At 34.6% G+C, this 17,015-nt stretch overlaps 3 protein-coding genes across 6 annotated transcripts; 2 read left to right on the forward strand and 1 right to left on the reverse strand.

Annotated features, from left to right (window-relative positions):
• Nucleotides 1-1,423: 1,423 nt before the first annotated feature.
• LOC139897045 (proteasome subunit beta type-2-A-like) lies at nucleotides 1,424-4,449 on the reverse strand. Its single transcript, XM_071879687.1, has 3 exons — nucleotides 4,144-4,449; nucleotides 3,477-3,600; nucleotides 1,424-1,915 (listed from the first exon to the last, which is right to left on the reverse strand). Exons 1-3 carry the CDS (start codon nucleotides 4,299-4,301, stop codon nucleotides 1,601-1,603), a joined length of 597 nt encoding a protein of 198 aa, XP_071735788.1. The 5' UTR covers nucleotides 4,302-4,449; the 3' UTR covers nucleotides 1,424-1,600.
• Nucleotides 4,450-7,403: 2,954 nt separating this feature from the next.
• On the forward strand, nucleotides 7,404-12,008 carry LOC139897046 (uncharacterized). 4 transcript variants are annotated; one of them, XM_071879688.1, is made up of 6 exons: nucleotides 7,404-7,541; nucleotides 7,762-7,892; nucleotides 8,091-8,627; nucleotides 9,518-9,992; nucleotides 10,722-10,803; nucleotides 11,710-12,008. In XM_071879688.1, the coding sequence occupies exons 1-6, from the start codon at nucleotides 7,495-7,497 to the stop codon at nucleotides 11,911-11,913; spliced, it is 1,476 nt and encodes a 491-aa protein (XP_071735789.1). In that variant the 5' UTR covers nucleotides 7,404-7,494; the 3' UTR covers nucleotides 11,914-12,008. The 4 variants fall into 4 exon arrangements, with proteins under 4 accessions (XP_071735789.1, XP_071735791.1, XP_071735790.1 ...); XM_071879690.1 differs by having other exon boundaries at nucleotides 8,103-8,627; XM_071879689.1 differs by having other exon boundaries at nucleotides 7,404-7,536; nucleotides 7,757-7,892.
• Nucleotides 12,009-13,128: 1,120 nt separating this feature from the next.
• LOC139897048 (zinc finger CCCH domain-containing protein 19-like) lies at nucleotides 13,129-16,706 on the forward strand. Its single transcript, XM_071879692.1, has 3 exons — nucleotides 13,129-13,524; nucleotides 14,561-14,671; nucleotides 14,985-16,706. The coding sequence occupies exons 1-3, from the start codon at nucleotides 13,396-13,398 to the stop codon at nucleotides 16,530-16,532; spliced, it is 1,788 nt and encodes a 595-aa protein (XP_071735793.1). The 5' UTR covers nucleotides 13,129-13,395; the 3' UTR covers nucleotides 16,533-16,706.
• The last annotated feature ends 309 nt before the right edge of the window (nucleotides 16,707-17,015 follow it).

A 17,015-nucleotide genomic window follows, 5' to 3' on the forward strand; every position in this document is an offset into this window, starting at 1 on the left:
AAAGGTTTGATAAAGAGTCAGAACCTTTGATTCATACCCACTAATGACTTGGAAGTTAATATTAATGTATTTACACTTAAAATAGTCTAAAAAACACAGAAAAATCGCAAATAAATGCCCTGGAACAACCCCAAAACGTTTGGGGTTCAAATGTGCCTTTTGGATTGAAAAGGCACCTTTTCAGCGAATTCAGTGGTAAGCCGCGCCGCGGGTCCATGAGTCGCGCCGCGGGCTAACAAAGCAAAACAATTCCAAATATGCAAAAACTCTCGACCTTGAAATCATGCCTTAAGCCGCGCCGCGGGTCAAGGAGCCGCGCCACGGCTTAAAGCTACTGTACACCAAAATTTTGTTTAAGCTTATTTTCAAGTGTGTTTAGCCTTTCAAGTCGCGTTTCGCATTCTTTCAAGTCGCGTTTCGCATTCCTTAAGTTCCAAATCGCATTCCTTAAGTTCCAAACATTATTTCCAAGTCCAAAATAATACCTCAAACCACCTCACGTTTTACGAACGTGTACTCCACACTCTCCGAATTCGTGTAACGTATCAATGGTTCGAAAAACACTTTCAACTTAGTAATCCAATCAACTACAACGACGTTGGATCATGCTAAAATCACCAACATCCTGTACCCATTTTGAACCTAATATCAGTTGTCCACTTTTTTTCCATTGAAAATTTGGCTTTTTGTGTTGATCTTTAAGATCATTCTTATCCATGACACCTGTCATACAACTACTTTGCTGCCACATCAACGCCAACTCAACAACGTTTTCTTATCTCTTAACCAATCACACTCTCTAGTATCCATGACATACACCTTTACCATATAATGAACCCACCAAAATTAATTAATTAATACAATGTACCAGTTTTAATGGGTAATGTACAAAAAAAAAATTGCCAAATGCCCGGTCTTTGAATATGCCCAACAATGACATATTGAAACACGGTCGTTGGAAGAAGCTCCAATGGAGCTTGCTAGTATTGGTTGCTTATCAACAACGCCTCTTTAGCGTGCCCGTTAAAAGTGGTCTAAGTGACGATGGCAACAGCCTTCTCGCCCATTATGTTAAATACTTAAATCTATCAGAGACACTAGACCCCTTCTGTAGATAGGGCCTATTGACTCTTGTAATAGAAAGATGGTGTAACTAAAACAACATTCAATTTTATTAAAGACAAGCTCACACACACTACAAGAACATATACAATGTCCACCCTAGATCCACAACTTTTTAGTTGGAGCAGTTACTTCGATACCACTAAGCCAATGAGTCTTAAGTACTTCAATTATTACTGGGCACAACATTCATGTTTGGTACTTCAATTATAAATACAACATATGCAAACTAAGCACAAACAGAAAGCGGGGGAGTTTGTAATTATTTATGAAATGATCAATCAATATCACCATAACAGCATAGAACTAAAGTAGATGGATTTCAACATAGTTCCCATTACAGAATGGCAAGTAGCAGGTCTACAATCACAAAACAAATAAAACCTTCAAGGTTCAACATTTATCCCCTAATTTTCTCACCAAGAAGATAACAAAGGGAAAAACCCAAAACATAGATTAAAAGTAGTACAGACATCTTCTAGTCCTTTGTGGTCCGGCGCCACGAGTGTTCACGTGCCCCGTCTTGATCAACGATCTTAATGACAAAATTCTGAGGAGCCACAACCAACCTGGACCGAATTTCATCGATGCACTGATCAGCAAGTTTAATGGCTTCATCAACCGTCATGTCTGGATGGTAGTGACGGTCCATCATGGACAGAGCAAAGTATGAACCATATCCAAAGGCTGCCTTGTCAACCTTGTGCAGGGTGGCAATGTAGTCGATGAAGTATAGTGATGGTCCATTTTCTTTATCATAACCAGCTAGCACAATGTTCACCTGATATGGGTTCTGCAAATTGAATCATACAGGTCAGTACCTTCATACAGGTCACACTAGATCATAATGAGCCAAAGAGTAAAAAAAAGTCATTTTGATCTTTTATGCATCAATTCAATTTATTAAATATTAACTAGATCATAATGTGTCAAAGAGTAAAACTTCACAATATCCGTTATTACGACTTCAAGGCAACATAATCACATCAAACATGATTTTCTACTACGGTTCATTTAATTATGCTATTCTGACTATTCAATAGAATATAATCACTACCAAAACATACATCCCCTTAGTATAACCAGCGTATCCAAACACATGAATAAAAACAAACAAAAATAGATAATTTAACTAAAAACATCAGGTAAGTGTTTCAGATCAAAATTCATTGTTAACTGCAGAAAAAAGAATGCCAATAAGTCAAGAACTTAGTAGCAAAAAAGTATGAAAAAGTCATCATATATGTAATAGTTAAAGTATAGCTCAACGTTGTGAAATCTTGAAAACAATGTTCAACTTGGTTGGCCTTATTTTGTATTCCGATCATGTTACAAATGAGAATACGCAATTTGCAATGTCAAAAGCACATTTGAAGTTTGGACAAATGGCATATTATCTTATAGTTACTCTAACAAGGTCAAATATCCTAATTCATTAATCACACCATCAACTGCTAACAAAAAACACCATGTGGTTCAAACTGCTTCTCTTTTCAGTGTCCGAATGTCATGTTTCTAGAAGTTGAATTTGAAAAAATTATCAGGCAACCATTCGTGCAGATACAGACACCCATCAAAATACTGAACCCCACCACTTTGTAATAGTTAAATTTTGGCAAAACTTGAGAACTAATTCAATATTCCATATAATATCAGCTCTTATAACCTACTCACAGACATTAGAGGTTAATCTTTACAGCATGAAAATATGAAGTAGAGAATACAGTTGTATTAACTGGGATAATGCAACAAAAAAAAGAAAAAAAACGAAAAACGCAGTTTAAAAAGGTGTAAGAAAACAATCAAATCCTTGTATGCAACATGTTAAGCGAATTCATATTCTAAAGCTATGAGAAGAATGTTCATTCGTGCATGAAGTGGGTATATTGTTATTCAAAGAAGTCATGCTATATCAAGTTCAATGCACATTTTACATCATGCATTGCCCAATCAGGATGCACGGGAAATGGAAAATCACCTGTTAATCCTTGAATTTTTTAAGTGAAAGTATGTTTGGTAGTCAGAACTCAGAAAGAGCATAAAGTAATGCATGTCTACTAGCCTTAAATTTAAAGTTCTATCATCAAGTGATCGCGTACAAAATGTTTACGTGAACAGTTTGTAATTTTGTATCTTCACACATGAATTCATAAAACAGAGTAAAAAATAAAAAGATAAATAATGCCAGATGCATCATAAAAGAATGATATTTTACATTCCTTTAAGCTTCAAAAGTAAAATAGCAAACCCACAAGAAATGTGAAAACAGGGGTTTACAGGAATATCAAATAAATTATAAAAAGAACAATAATTGGTATCTTTCTCAAAATCTCAGAATGTTACAGAGATTATACCTTTCGTAAAGCTGTAGCGAGCTCACCACGCATGAAATTTGCAGCAGCCTTGGTAGTCAGTGGGATTCCATTCCGGAATTGATACAAAGATACATTTTTCTGTACGTACTCCGTGAATTGAGCTCTAACAATTAAGAGGGATAAATCAAATAAGACACGATTAATCGACGATCGAAATATTCATAGTAGGCAACACATAACACTACGACTATATCGTGAGCATCTTCGACTAAAAGATTAGATAATTTATAAACTGTCTTATAATTCTTTTCCAACCTAACAAAGCAAGTACAGAAATTAACCAATTCTATCAATTATCATCTACTAATTGACTAGCTATTGATTCCACCTGTTCTGTATATATGTTTTGGTTTCGAAGATCACATCGATTATAATATTTTATGAAACCCTAATTTCATGAATGTACCGAGGTAGCACATTAAACAGTTAATATTTTATGAAACCCTAATTTCAATCAGACTCAAAGTTTCAAACCCTAGCTCAATCAATATCCTGACAATAATAATTACACATTTTGACCTAATTATATCAATTCTCAAGTAAAATCGCATCAAATCATATCATAAATTACAAAATCAATCATTATCTATATGCACACGTATACAACAAATTAATTAAAACCAAATCGAATAATAAAAAAGGTTACCGATCACCAGCTTCACCACTGGCTCCCATAAGTTTATGAGAATCAAGAAGCATGATTTTGTCTTCATTTGATTTGTGAACCAAAATACTGTTAACAGCTGATGTATCTGCTACCACTAACGCGAAACCTTTCCCTACCATCCCAAATACACATTCCATATTTTTTGTTGGTGTGTGTATTGATTGATCTGTTTTTCTGTTTTTGTAAATTGAGAAATGGTGTCACAAATTTGAGTGTTTATGTTGATTTATGTTGATGGGGCAAGTGACTTGGGGAAGAAGAGAGGAATTTCTTACCCGACCCGGAAGTTGACGGACCGGGCCTTTTGGTAATTATTAATCAGGCCCAAATCAAACCAGCTGCAAATGTTTATTTAACGAAAGTAATAATAATTATAATTATAATTAATAATAATAAAAACGTTTGGTTATGTATGAATAAATTAAAGTATGTAAATAAAACAAAGTTACGATATTGATTAGTTAATACTCATTCAACAAGCAGGGATATGGCCTACAAGCGGCTGCGGGAAATAATGTTGATGTAGATCGTCAAAATTACAATTCGCGCATTAACGTTTCGTACAAACCTTTGAACGTATTCGAGTCGATGGAAGGCTAGATAATGCATTAGTCTCGCATTGTTTTATACAAATGATGCTATTTTCATTGGTGAATGGAATAGTAACAACGCATTGGATCTAGTGACTCTACTTGGATGTTTTTATGCCGTTTTAGGATTACTATTAATTTGCACAAATTGAGCTTGATGGGCATAGTGGTTAACCGTCAAGAGGTCAAAACTATTGCTTCTTTCATGATATGTAATTATATAGTCAAGAATGGAAGTTTACAAAGTACAAGGTGCAAAATGTAAATATTATTTAAGCTGAGTTTTTATCATGCCCAAAAGTGTATGGGGTTTAAGTGTAAATAGTTTGTTAATTACGGTTTAAGGATGTTAAGTTATTTAGTTGTTAATGAAGGTAGGTTAGTTACGAATTAGCTAGCTAGTTGTATATAATCAATGTAATAGCCATTCTTCATTGTAATGAAATGATTTCAATCGCGTAATTCTTCCGTTTTCACATGGTATCAGAGCGCCACGGCGTTGAATCGTTAATTCACAATACGTGCCCTAATTTCTGAAATTACGATTTAATCGCGATTGATTCATAAATCGATTTGTTCTTGATCATTTTCAAGTAGACGAAGTTTAAATTCTCATTTTACGATCGATCATAAAAGCTAACACGAATGAGGAGATGAATTTGCAAAATGTCGTTTCAATGATCCGTTGCATCTTGACAGCTCATATCATCCTGGTATGAGGTTAACCAATGCTCCTTTCAATGGTAGTAACTACATTGGTTGGAGTTAGACGATTAAGGTGGCTTTATTTGCTAAATTGAAATTTTTATTGATGGAACAATTGCAAAACCTGCAATTACTGACGTGAGCTTTCAAAGATGGACTCGTTGTGATTACATGGTGATATTATGGATTTTAAAAATCAATGATTGTTGAACTTTCAGAATCCTTCTTATATGCACAATCAGCTTATGGATTGTAGAAGGAATTAGATGAAAGATATGGCACGAGTAATGGTCCTTTGATTTACCAGGTTTGAAATAGGTAAGCTTGAAAAGGTGGTTATGTGATACATGTATCATATGCTTGTTGTTGAATATGTTGTTTGGCTTGGACTTGTTTAAATTGGCTTGTTGTATGTTTGTTGATTGTGATGCTTGTGATGATTATGCATTGCTTGGATTGCACTTTATTGATGTAGATTGCTTGGAATGAGGTGAGTACAACTCTTGTATACTACTTGGTAAATTCTATATTTAATTGTCAATGGTATATGCTTGGTTTTGCACCGTTGTGTGCATTGGATTCGTATGGCATCATTGTGCGCATTAGATTCGTATGGACCGTTTTGTGCATTGGATTGGTATGGCACTATTGTGTGCATTGGATTGGTTTGGCACTGTTGTGTGCGTTGGCATTTGGGGACGTCCATTGCTATTTTGATTGGTTAATATATGATCTGTTTATTACTTATGGAATTCATCAGTTGGTATGTATTATGTTGTACTCACTGTGCGAAAGCTTACCTGTTAGTTGTTAAACCTTTTTATAGGTTCATGTGGAGAAAAGAAGGTAAGCTAGGTGATTAGCTTACTTGTGGGTGGAATGCATGGCATGTGTAAAGATGAGAAGCTTGGGCTTAGAGACTGTTGCAACATTTAAAATAGAAGTCCATTAAAGTCGAAGGCATAACCCACGTCAACCAATCGAACAATTCACCCCCAACATTATAAGACCATGTGTAATGTAATAGAAGGTGGTCAATAGACTCAAAATACTCCACACACCACCCACACTAATCATCCGACACATCCCTTAAACAATGTTTATAACTTAAAACTCCTATAACTGAAATACTTCTTATCTTAGAAGGTATATGTTTACTCCATATCACTTTTACCCAATCAAAATCAATATCCAAATGTGATGAAAGCATGACACAAACCCCCTCCGAAACGATATAAACCTTTTCAATATAATGAGTCCATAAGATCGCGTCCTCATTATTATTGTCAATAATAAAAAGCTCCAACAAAACCACTAGAATATGACATTGAGCTTCTTCATAATGATCACGAACTTTAGGTAACCCGAACAGACCATGGATCCATGCTCATATTGACATGTATTCGATTGCAAATTTCTTCTATATTCATAGCCATAGGTGATATTTAATATTTATGAATTTAATTTAAGTTAATGCAATGATCTGGTGTAATGGGTGAGGTATGCCCCTGTCATGCTTTGTGTTGTACTGATGGTCCAAGTGACCCATTCGAAGATTTAATAAAATACCATTTTCCCTGAAAAAAAAATAAAAATAATAATAATAATAATTAAATATAGAATTTAGATTATTCAATAAAAATAGAAATTGGAAATTAATAAAAAAAAAAATTGCCTTATCAAAAAAGAAATAATAAATTAATAAACAAAAGTAATACACCAACTTAAAGGTGGTCCGACATATATAAACGTTAAATTATGTTCTTGAATATATGTGCATTATGTATAGTTAAATGGACCGGACCTCTTATCTATAAAATTACTCCAAACTTTTTTCAAGATTCATTCAACATTTTTCACTACCAGACAAAAAGTCTATGTAGACCCCACCCCTTTTATTTCACTGATATCACCATTATCGTTTATTTCAGCCGTACGGCCACTCATCTCTCTGGCTTTTGCCCACCATAATTCATACACTTAAGCTGCCAATGCATTAATCACATCACCATTAAAGAACAAAAACATCATTCAAATGGATTACCAGAAAATAAACCCAAATAAAAACCCATTACCGGTAACGTATGTTTTCTATTTCTATTTCTGTCATTATTTTGTTAGCCCTTGATGTAATTTAATTTACCCTTTTATCTTTACAACAATCACTATCTTTGTCAGATCTATGAAACTCACCCATCAATGCATCTGTTACTTTCAGTGAAATTGAAGCAACCCTTTGGTTAAAAATGTGATTTTGATACTGGGTTTTGTTTATTTCTTGTAAATCTTGCTTGTAGGGTAGTGGGGGTGGATTATCTCCTGTAAAATTGAGAAATATGTTGAAGAAAAAGAAGAAACAAGTTGAATTTGAAGATGAAATTGAGTCTACTACTTTCTCTTTAGCATCTCAAGTTTCTGAAATTGATGATTCAGGTACTTCAATTGTTAATTTAATATTTTTACTTCTTTTTGTGTATTGTATGCAAAAATGTTGTTTGATATGCTAAGCTTGAGCTTTTGTTATGTGGTGCCTTAACAAAAATAAATGCCCTAAATTCACAAAACTTTATTGAATTGGGATTTTCAGATTTTGCCATTTTGGTTATGATTGTTTGGTTGTTTGTAATTTAGGAAATTGTTTAGAGAATTACAAAGATGTAGATGTTGTAAGTGTACTAGGAGCAGATAACGAGTGTAGATCGAAAGACCAGTCACTGTTAAATTCAAGAATTAGGTCCCAAGATGAAGGTTATATGGATTATGACAATGGTGTTGATAAAATTACTGCATTGCCCTTTGAGTTTCAGAAGACCGAACGAGCCTCTCATAGAAAGCCTATGGTTCCATTTTCGAAACAAGCACCATCTAAATGGGATGATGCTCAAAAGTGGATAGCTAGCCCGACATCTAGCCGTGTGAAAAACGAGCCGATTGTGAAGAAAAATAATCATGGAAACAGGCAACCAGTGACTAAAGTGGTGGTTGAAGTTCCTGATTTAAGATTGGTTCCTTATGAAGAACCTGATACAAAGCAGATTGATTCGAACCAATCGAAGGATAACAAAGGGCAGTCTGTGAGTTGGGATGTAGATTATGTTAAATCGACAGTGGTTGATTCGTACAGTAAGTCAGTGTTAATGATTGGAGACTCAGTTGGCGATTCGGCAAGTACGACCCCCATGTTCCCTTTTGTTTTTATTTGTGCAATATTTTTTATTCAATGTGAAAAATGAGTTTCGTGGCATTAGATATTTAGATGTATGGTCACTGTTGTAAGAAACCCCAATTACGCCCGATTAATTCCTGATTACTCCTTTTTAAGAACAGACTGGTACGACTTTAGATAATCCGTTTAAATAATCGGTCAACGTGGGTTATTGGGTGAAAATCGAATTTGTTGGTCAAAGTCGGTCATAGTCAATTGTATGAATTTACACTATAATATTACAGTTTTGAACAAATGAACGATTATGTTTATGTATTTAGAAGATTATGTTAAAGTTTTTATCACGTTTATGGTCTTCTATATTTACACTTATAAATTTGAAAATTTTCATTTAAGTGTATAAAAAGAAAAATCCAATTAATCCCCGATTACTCCTTTTTAAGAACAGATTGGCACGACTTTAGATAATCCGGTTAATTAATCCGGCAACGTGGGTTATTGGGTCAAAATCGGATTTGTTGGTCAAAGTTTTTCATTGTCAAAATGTATGAATTTAAACTAGAATCTTACAGTTTTTGAACAAATGAATGATTATGTTTATGTTTTTCGACGATTATGTTAAAGTTTTGGATCACGTTTATGATCTTCTTCTGTATTTATACATATAAATTTGAAATATATCATGTAAGTGTATAAAAAGTCCAATCCGATTAATTCATGATTTGCCAATTACTCCCTCCAAAGTCCCGACCGAGTACTCTCGAGTCTCGAGTAGTGAGTTTTGCAACCTTGTGTACGGTCACAGTTTGTGCTCCTTATCGGCTGTTATGTCCAAAATAAAGGTGCAGTTATAGTTTATAACCGACTTACGTTTGTGAAATCTTGCCTGCAGTTAATTTGAGTCGCCATGATACATCGTTATCCATTCAAAACACGACACTTGTCCCTCCCCCTACAGAAGCTAGATCTGTATCAATGAGAGATATGGGGACCGAAATGACTCCAATTGCTAGCCAAGAACCTTCTAGAACCGGGACCCCCGTAAGGGCAACGACTCCTAGTAGGAGTCCAAGTTCTTCTCGACCCGCAACTCCCGAACGAACGGGTCCCGTTTCATCAACCACCACAAATAACTCAAATCCGTTGTTTGATTCTGGTAACCGAGAGTTATCTGAAAAGGAGTTACAGTTGAAAACTAGAAGGGAGATAAAGGCTCTTGGAACTCAGTTGGGTAAAACGAACATTGCTGCATGGGCTAGTAAGGACGAGGAAGATAAAGACGCGTCGACATTGGGTGGGGGTAAAAGTGTAATTGAGGTACGCGCAGCTGCTTGGGAAGATGCCGAAAAAGCCAAGTATATGGCTAGGTAATATTTCTATTTTAGTTCTAATTTATTCATTTGTGCAGAGCTGGTAATTTGACCCATCTACTTTTGAATTGGTTCGTTCGGTCTGTTTTATCTCTTAACTGGTCAAAGCTTGAGTAGTTAATAACTAAAAAAACGGGTCGAACAGGTCAGTAGTCGCCCAAAATATGAACATCATAATCATTTTATTTAGAGACTTTACATTACTATTGAAATTTACATTGTGTAGAGCCGGCAATTTGACCCATTAATATATGAATTGGGTCTTTCGGTATGTTTTATCTCTAACCTGTCAAACGCCGAGTATTTAAAAACTAAAAAAAGGGGCCGAACAGGTCAGTAGTTGCTCAAAATGTAAACTTCGTAACCATTTTATTCAAAGAATCTACATTACTATTGAAATAATATAATCTTTTGCAATCATATTCTGACTACATGTATAAAAGTTTAATTTTTTTTATTTTATTTTTATTTATTTATTTATTTATTTTTTTTTTTTTCTATATGGAATATAGAAGGTTTTCAGCCATCCCAAGCGACACATATTGTTTGACACAGACAGTACCCAGTACCCATACATTTTGCTTCTAAAAAGTTGTCTCTAGTAGTTTCATATAAAATAGAAAGAGTGAAATGATCAGTATATCGATGGCTTTTTGGTGTGATCACATACGTTTTACTAAGATCACGTCACAAGGGATTTATATATAAATTAATTACTTGGATTAGGTTTAAACGTGAAGAGGTAAAGATAGAAGCATGGGAAAACCATCAAAAAGCGAAGACGGAAGCTGAGATGAGGAGAATTGAGGTATGTAACATACTATAAATTTACCTGTTTTAAGTAGTTACCGACGGACACTATTAAGGTTAAGAATACTTGGATAATTGCACAAATATCTCAATAATCATTTTGCTTGCAGCTACTGCATTTCCTGTCTCCTAATCTAATTAGTTGTCTAAATGTATAATGATATATTGATCATCCGTCACAATACATTCCCATCGTGACCAAATAGCAAGTTTATGAAAAAAATCAGCTGGTTTTAACATTACCTTATTTCATGACACTAAGGGTGCGTTTGATAAAACTGAATGATTAATCGCTGAATGTTTAAAGGAGTGAAATTGGTTCTAAATGACGATAACATGTTTAATAATCATTTTGAATGAACAATGTGCATGATGTAAAATTACCTTATTAACCTTTTGCATGTATAAAAAGATAATATAGTTGTTTAGTAAGTGTTCCTAATATAATTTTAAGAGCATATTACATAAAATTTAGATGCTTAATGGTTAAGTGAGTATTTCAACTTTGAATAGTTTAGCACTGATTACTAAACCATTAAGCACCATATGTCATTTAGAGGTCAGAAACAAACGCGTTGGTTAATTGGTAATCAAACACACCCAACACTGTTAGGGTTTAATTCTTGTCTAAACGTGAAATTGATGATTTGTACAAGAACAAAATGGTTAATGACCAAATGTACAATGATTTTATGTAAGAGGATTTGGTGTCTTGTGTGTGTTGAATGGCTAAGGTTCTTGGTAATGTCTAATGTGTCAAAAGGTTACCAATGAAATGGTGTAGGGCTGTTTATATAGCCATCATACACCCTCATTACAATAGTTAATCTCACACACACACACACACACACACACAAAACACACATCATATTTTGAGTTCTAAAAAAACACGGTGAACATGCAGGTAGAGGTAGAAAGAATGAGAGGTGGAGCGCATGATCGGCTAATGAACAAATTAGCAGCAGCAAGACACAAGGCCGAAGAGAAACGTGCTGCAGCAGAGGCAAAGCGAAACCGTGAAGCTGCAAGAGCTGAAGAACAAGCAGCATATATTCGAAAAACTGGAAGAATACCGTCTTCATTCTCATGCTATTGCTGGTGCTTTTAGAATTATTTTATATACAAGTATGAATGTATTCTTTTGTTATGTAATTTGGTATTGATGGCTTGTTGTAATCAGAATCACCCATTTTTAGATTTAGATACTACTAATAATATCTCAAAAAGTTGCCATCTTCTATGATCATTTCCTGCTTATCAAAAAGTTGTGTATTAGGTTGTTAAATATTAAAAGTCGACAATTTCACAGCGAAACGTCACAACGAAACGGGGATATGCACATATATTTTTAATTTAAAATAACATTTAAATCTTTCACGGGTTATACCTTTTAGTTCGACTCGAGTTGCGCTTCAACGACATCATCGTTAGCCACGAAATAATTTTACAAACTAAACGCAATAAAATACATTGAAAACCGAACCCCAGCGCGAAGTGAGGGTTCGAAAACTAGTTAATACTATTATTACATGTATGATAATCCTGAGAATAAACAATAAATCTTACTAATATGGTATTATGTTTTTCATGAATTTTCGCATTTGACATTTATTTTGAAATTTTAAAATTTAATAAAGGGTAAATTTAGAGGATATTTTAAGGCGTACGTGACTAATTAATGTTGACTTTTAATAGTGATTATCAAATTGTCAAACTTTTTTGCACTGATACCATAGGCGAAAATATGAAGGGACAAGGGGGTCACCCGCCTCTAGTGAATTTAGTGAAATTTTTTTAGATTTTTCAATTTTTTTACCACTGGATTTTTTTGCCCAAAAATCTACTTATTTTGCGCAAAAAGTATACATATTTTGACCCAAAAACTCCATATTTGCTCCGAAAGCCTCTATATTTTGACAAAAAACCTCCATATTTTGCTCCCAAAACAATTACTATGCTTTTGAATTTTTTTCCGCTTCGGTGAAAAAAATTTCTGTTTTCGCCACTGACTAGTAGCCCTTATGTCATTAGCAAAATCCTTACTTCATTTACAATCTTATATGTCCTTATGGCCATAAACCCCTCAACCTAATATACTTACTAGGTGTTCTGGAGTTGCAAAACTTTTACAAAAATTGTTTACAAAATAAGTTGGGGCAATAATATATGGGAAGAGAAACAAAGTGTCATGCCACCTCACTTTGTACAAAAGTTCTTGCAAGTTTTTTTTGTTAAGTGTAGAAATTTCCATACTTAAATCAATTACCCGTTACCCGTATAATATATACTCCGTACTAATTAACAACAAGGCCAAATATCTACGTAAAAAGGAACGGAGCAGGAACCATGGTCTCTTTTTCATCACCATCACCATAAATCTTTAAATTAACCTATATTTCCTATTTTTCCTTATTAGGGTTTCAATCCCTCTTCTAACAATTTTCAGTTCGCAACTTCCTTCAGAAATTAGTAATTAGATCCAACCCTCTTATCTTACACCAATATAAGGGAAAGATAGAATTTTTACAAACCCTAGATCCAATAATTAAATTACCCCAAATCTCCCTTTTATTATATTCAATTTTCAACCATGGTTGATGGTACTACTCAATTGGCTTCTCCGGCAGTGGCTCCGGCAACTACATCGGAGGAAGATGAAGTCTTGAAAAGAAACACAGATTGTGTTTACTTTCTTGCTTCACCCTTAACCTGCAAAAAGGTACCTTTATCCTTTTTATCATTCATATATATTACAGTATATAATTAAATAATATAACATATACAATTAAATTGTGGGTTTTCGCTGGTTTTATTTATAATATATATAGTTAATCTGGGAATTGTGAATATCTTGTTTTGGATCTTGATTTCATACTCATTAGAAGTTTTAGTCATATGAATTGTGGTTTATCTACTTGTTGGATTATGCATAGTTACTAGGGTTGCTGTGTCTTTTGTTAGTAATTAAGTGATAAAATTAAACAAAGGTTATTACTTTATTGAGTCTTTTAAGCAGTTGGTGGTTAAGAAGTAAGAAGGTATAAAGTTTTAAGCTTTTAGATATATGATGGCTAATTTGCAGCAAGCTTGTACTTTTCAGACAAAGTAATAGGATGGACAACTAAGGCTTACTTGTGTTCTTCGTGGCGTATTTACCATTTGTTGATTGTCATATAAAATGCCACCTTTTCATTACTACATTTGTGTAATGTGCTTTGAATCTTTGGTATACAAAGCAGTTGTTGTATGCTCATAGATTTTGTCTTTTTCTCATGGTTTCTGTTAGCTACATTTACTTCTAGGTTTTAGTTCTTGACGTTGTCGTGTTTGTTCTATACTTGTAAAGTACTATATATATATATATATATATATATATATATATATATATATATATATATATATATAGTTTCTTATGCTGCTTATGTATCTTATCTTTTTGCATAATTTGATGCGATCTCATAGACTGATAAACATTAATGTGCAAAGAAGTACACTTGTATTAACACCAACGGGTTAGTCTATTGGCTGCTATTAACTTTTTAGGACAATAGTTCTTAGCCACAAGGTTTAAAGTTTGCTTCTTTCATGTGGGTCCATGGACTAGTTTGGCGAAAGGTTCCATGAGTATAATTGTTTTCTATATGTGATTCTCCTATAATATTCCATTGTTCTTTCACTTTTAGTTAACTTGTTAGCACGTGGTTTCTTTGATATTTTAATCTGAAAGTACTTATATCTGCTTTTGTGTGATTCAGGGAAGCGAGTGTGAGTATCGCCATAGCGACGTTGCGCGGGTCAACCCTAGGGATTGCTATTACTGGTTAAATGGAAACTGCTTAAATCCAAAATGTGCTTTCCGTCATCCTGTAAGTATCTTTTTCTCTTTGTTAGTCAGAGTTAATATGATAGGTGGCAAAATGGGTGGGTCGGGTAACATGTCAAAATATGTCGAGTTGAGTTGACCCAAAAACATCCTTTTATACAATTTTCTCTTCCTTTCTTTTATCAAAAACAATATTCCTCGTAATAAACATGCTTTTGATTTTACCTGTTTAAATAGTTACAGATAAAACATAACTCAGATTTTACCCATTTATAAGTCTATAGTTGATTTTGCCACCTTTTTCGAATGTTAGATGTTTGTTGTTACGGTAAATGATCAATGTGTTTTCGTTTCAGCCTCTTGATGGATTGTTGGGATCTGACGTGTCAACTCCCGTGGGGCCTACTGCACCTGCACATCATGCCACCTCATACGCTATGCCCAAACAAGGTGTCGCCTGTATCTTCTTCCAGAAAGGTTTCTGTTTGAAAGGACACCTATGTCCTTTTTTGCACGGCCCACCAATTTCAGTTACTAATAAACTGGTACAAAATGGGCCAGCTAACTCTGTCTCTGAGCCTCCTAAAATGGCTAATTCTGGCCCTGTTAAACCCATTTACGAGCCCAAGTTTACACAACCAACTACCCAAAAGCCGACACCTATTGTAAACGGCGGTAATGGTCAAAAAATTGCACCGCCTTCTAGTATCGAGGAATCTTCTAGAAATAAAGTAACCCGTGTGGTCCCGCCAGCTGTCGTGAACGAATTTAAACCTAATCGTAACGTCAACCATGGTTATGATGTATCAGAAAACGATCGATTATTAAACGTGAAAGATGCTGATGAATATTCAAGAGAACCTTCTCCCGGGTTCGATGTTCTTGTGGAAAACGAGGCTGAAGATGGTGAATACTTTCGTGAAAAAGACGAATTTGGAAGATTAAAAGGTCCTGATGTTGACCGAGGTACGTATAGTCAACATCGTGATTATGACCGTTACGATGAACGTGACGGCCAATACGTGTTTGGGGAGGATGATCAAGATCGGAGACCGTATTCTAGACGTGACGGGTCGGATCGGTTTAACGGGTCGGATTTGCGTAACCGTTTATCGAAGCAACAAAGGGGTGTTGTTGATCATGGTTTGAGGTCTGTTGTTAGCCGCGAAAATGGTATTGACCGGGCCCACCACCGTTATGACCATCACCAGAATCAGGGAACAATAAGTAGCCGACTTAAAGGAAGAATAAAGATGCCTGGAAGGTCAACATCTCCTACAAACGGAAAAACCCCGGGGGCAGAAATGGAATTTGACATAGATAGGAAGGTTCGTTATCGATACTCACCTGGAAGACCGATGTCTCTTAACCAGAGCAGAATTGGTGACCGAGTTAAAAACGACACCAATTTCACTGGACCAAAAAGATTATCCGAGCTGAAAAGTGTCCGACCGGATGATGAACAATTTTCGGGGAAAAGGAAATATTCAAAAATGGAAGAAGATTTGTCGTTTGAAGGTCCAAAGCCTCTTAGTGAGATTTTAAAGCGAAAAAGAGGGGTTAACGATAATAATGACAATAACAATAACAATAATCATATTTCTTCTGTGGATTCCAAAGACAATAATCAGAAGGAAAAAGAGGAACACAAATTTGTTAAGGCCGATTGTGAAGCGGAAAACGAGAAAGATAATAATAATAATAATGATTCCGCTGTTAATTATTGTGCTACGGAGGTGGAAAACGAAGGTGGTTTAAACGATGAAGATGCATTAGTTGGTGAAGAACTTGAAGGAGAATATGAGTATGAACAGATGGATGGTGAAGAAGGTTATGAATTGGATGAAGGTGAATATGTTGATGAAGAAGAAGATGGAACAAATGAGAATGTTGTGTACGCTTAGAAAAAAATGAGTTTGATTGTAGTTTATTGAAGAAGCGGTATCATTAAATTAAAACTCTTCTTTATTCACCCTTGTATTGTTATAGGTTTTGATTTTGTATTGGAAGTATTTGTAACTTTTGTGGCTATTTTAAAAATATAGCAATTGGAGTGTTTAATATCAATGAGCTAGTTTAAGTTGTAATTTCTTTAATTGTATTATATTTATGTTTATAACTGGTTAAATGGATGGTATGTTGCATAAGTTGGAGCTAACTTTCTATTAAAAAATCAACTTAAACTGTAATCTATGTTATTTAAAGTTAAAACATATGCACAAGGATTAAATATTTAAAGTTAAAACAAGATTTACTTACTAGTACTAATCAAAAAAATTTCTGCTTCCAAACTTCATTTTTTTCCCTGGATCAAATGAGCTTCATACAAATTTTAGAAATTTGCTTAAGTAGTTGATCAAGCATACTTCTACCTAGAACAGAAACAC

This window comes from Rutidosis leptorrhynchoides, chromosome 3 (genome assembly GCF_046630445.1).
Source record: "Rutidosis leptorrhynchoides isolate AG116_Rl617_1_P2 chromosome 3, CSIRO_AGI_Rlap_v1, whole genome shotgun sequence".
In the NCBI taxonomy this organism is placed as follows: domain Eukaryota; kingdom Viridiplantae; phylum Streptophyta; class Magnoliopsida; order Asterales; family Asteraceae; genus Rutidosis; species Rutidosis leptorrhynchoides.

Excerpts from the sequence above, each read along its gene's own strand:
- LOC139897045 (XM_071879687.1), bottom strand. The coding sequence starts at position 4,301 with ATGGAATGTGTATTTGGGATGGTAGGGAAAGGTTTCGCGTTAGTGGTA. Across the intron at positions 3,601-4,143 it reads AGTGGTGAAGCTGGTGATCG|AGCTCAATTCACGGAGTACG; the intron begins GTAACCTTTTTT and ends CTTAATTGTTAG. Across the intron at positions 1,916-3,476 it reads TCGCTACAGCTTTACGAAAG|AACCCATATCAGGTGAACAT; the intron begins GTATAATCTCTG and ends TTCAATTTGCAG.
- LOC139897046 (XM_071879688.1), top strand. The coding sequence starts at position 7,495 with ATGGATTACCAGAAAATAAACCCAAATAAAAACCCATTACCGGTAAC. Across the intron at positions 7,542-7,761 it reads AAAAACCCATTACCGGTAAC|TGGGGGTGGATTATCTCCTG; the intron begins GTATGTTTTCTA and ends CTTGTAGGGTAG. Across the intron at positions 9,993-10,721 it reads AAAGCCAAGTATATGGCTAG|GTTTAAACGTGAAGAGGTAA; the intron begins GTAATATTTCTA and ends TACTTGGATTAG.
- LOC139897048 (XM_071879692.1), top strand. The coding sequence starts at position 13,396 with ATGGTTGATGGTACTACTCAATTGGCTTCTCCGGCAGTGGCTCCGGCA. Across the intron at positions 13,525-14,560 it reads CACCCTTAACCTGCAAAAAG|GGAAGCGAGTGTGAGTATCG; the intron begins GTACCTTTATCC and ends TGTGTGATTCAG. Across the intron at positions 14,672-14,984 it reads AATGTGCTTTCCGTCATCCT|CCTCTTGATGGATTGTTGGG; the intron begins GTAAGTATCTTT and ends TTTTCGTTTCAG.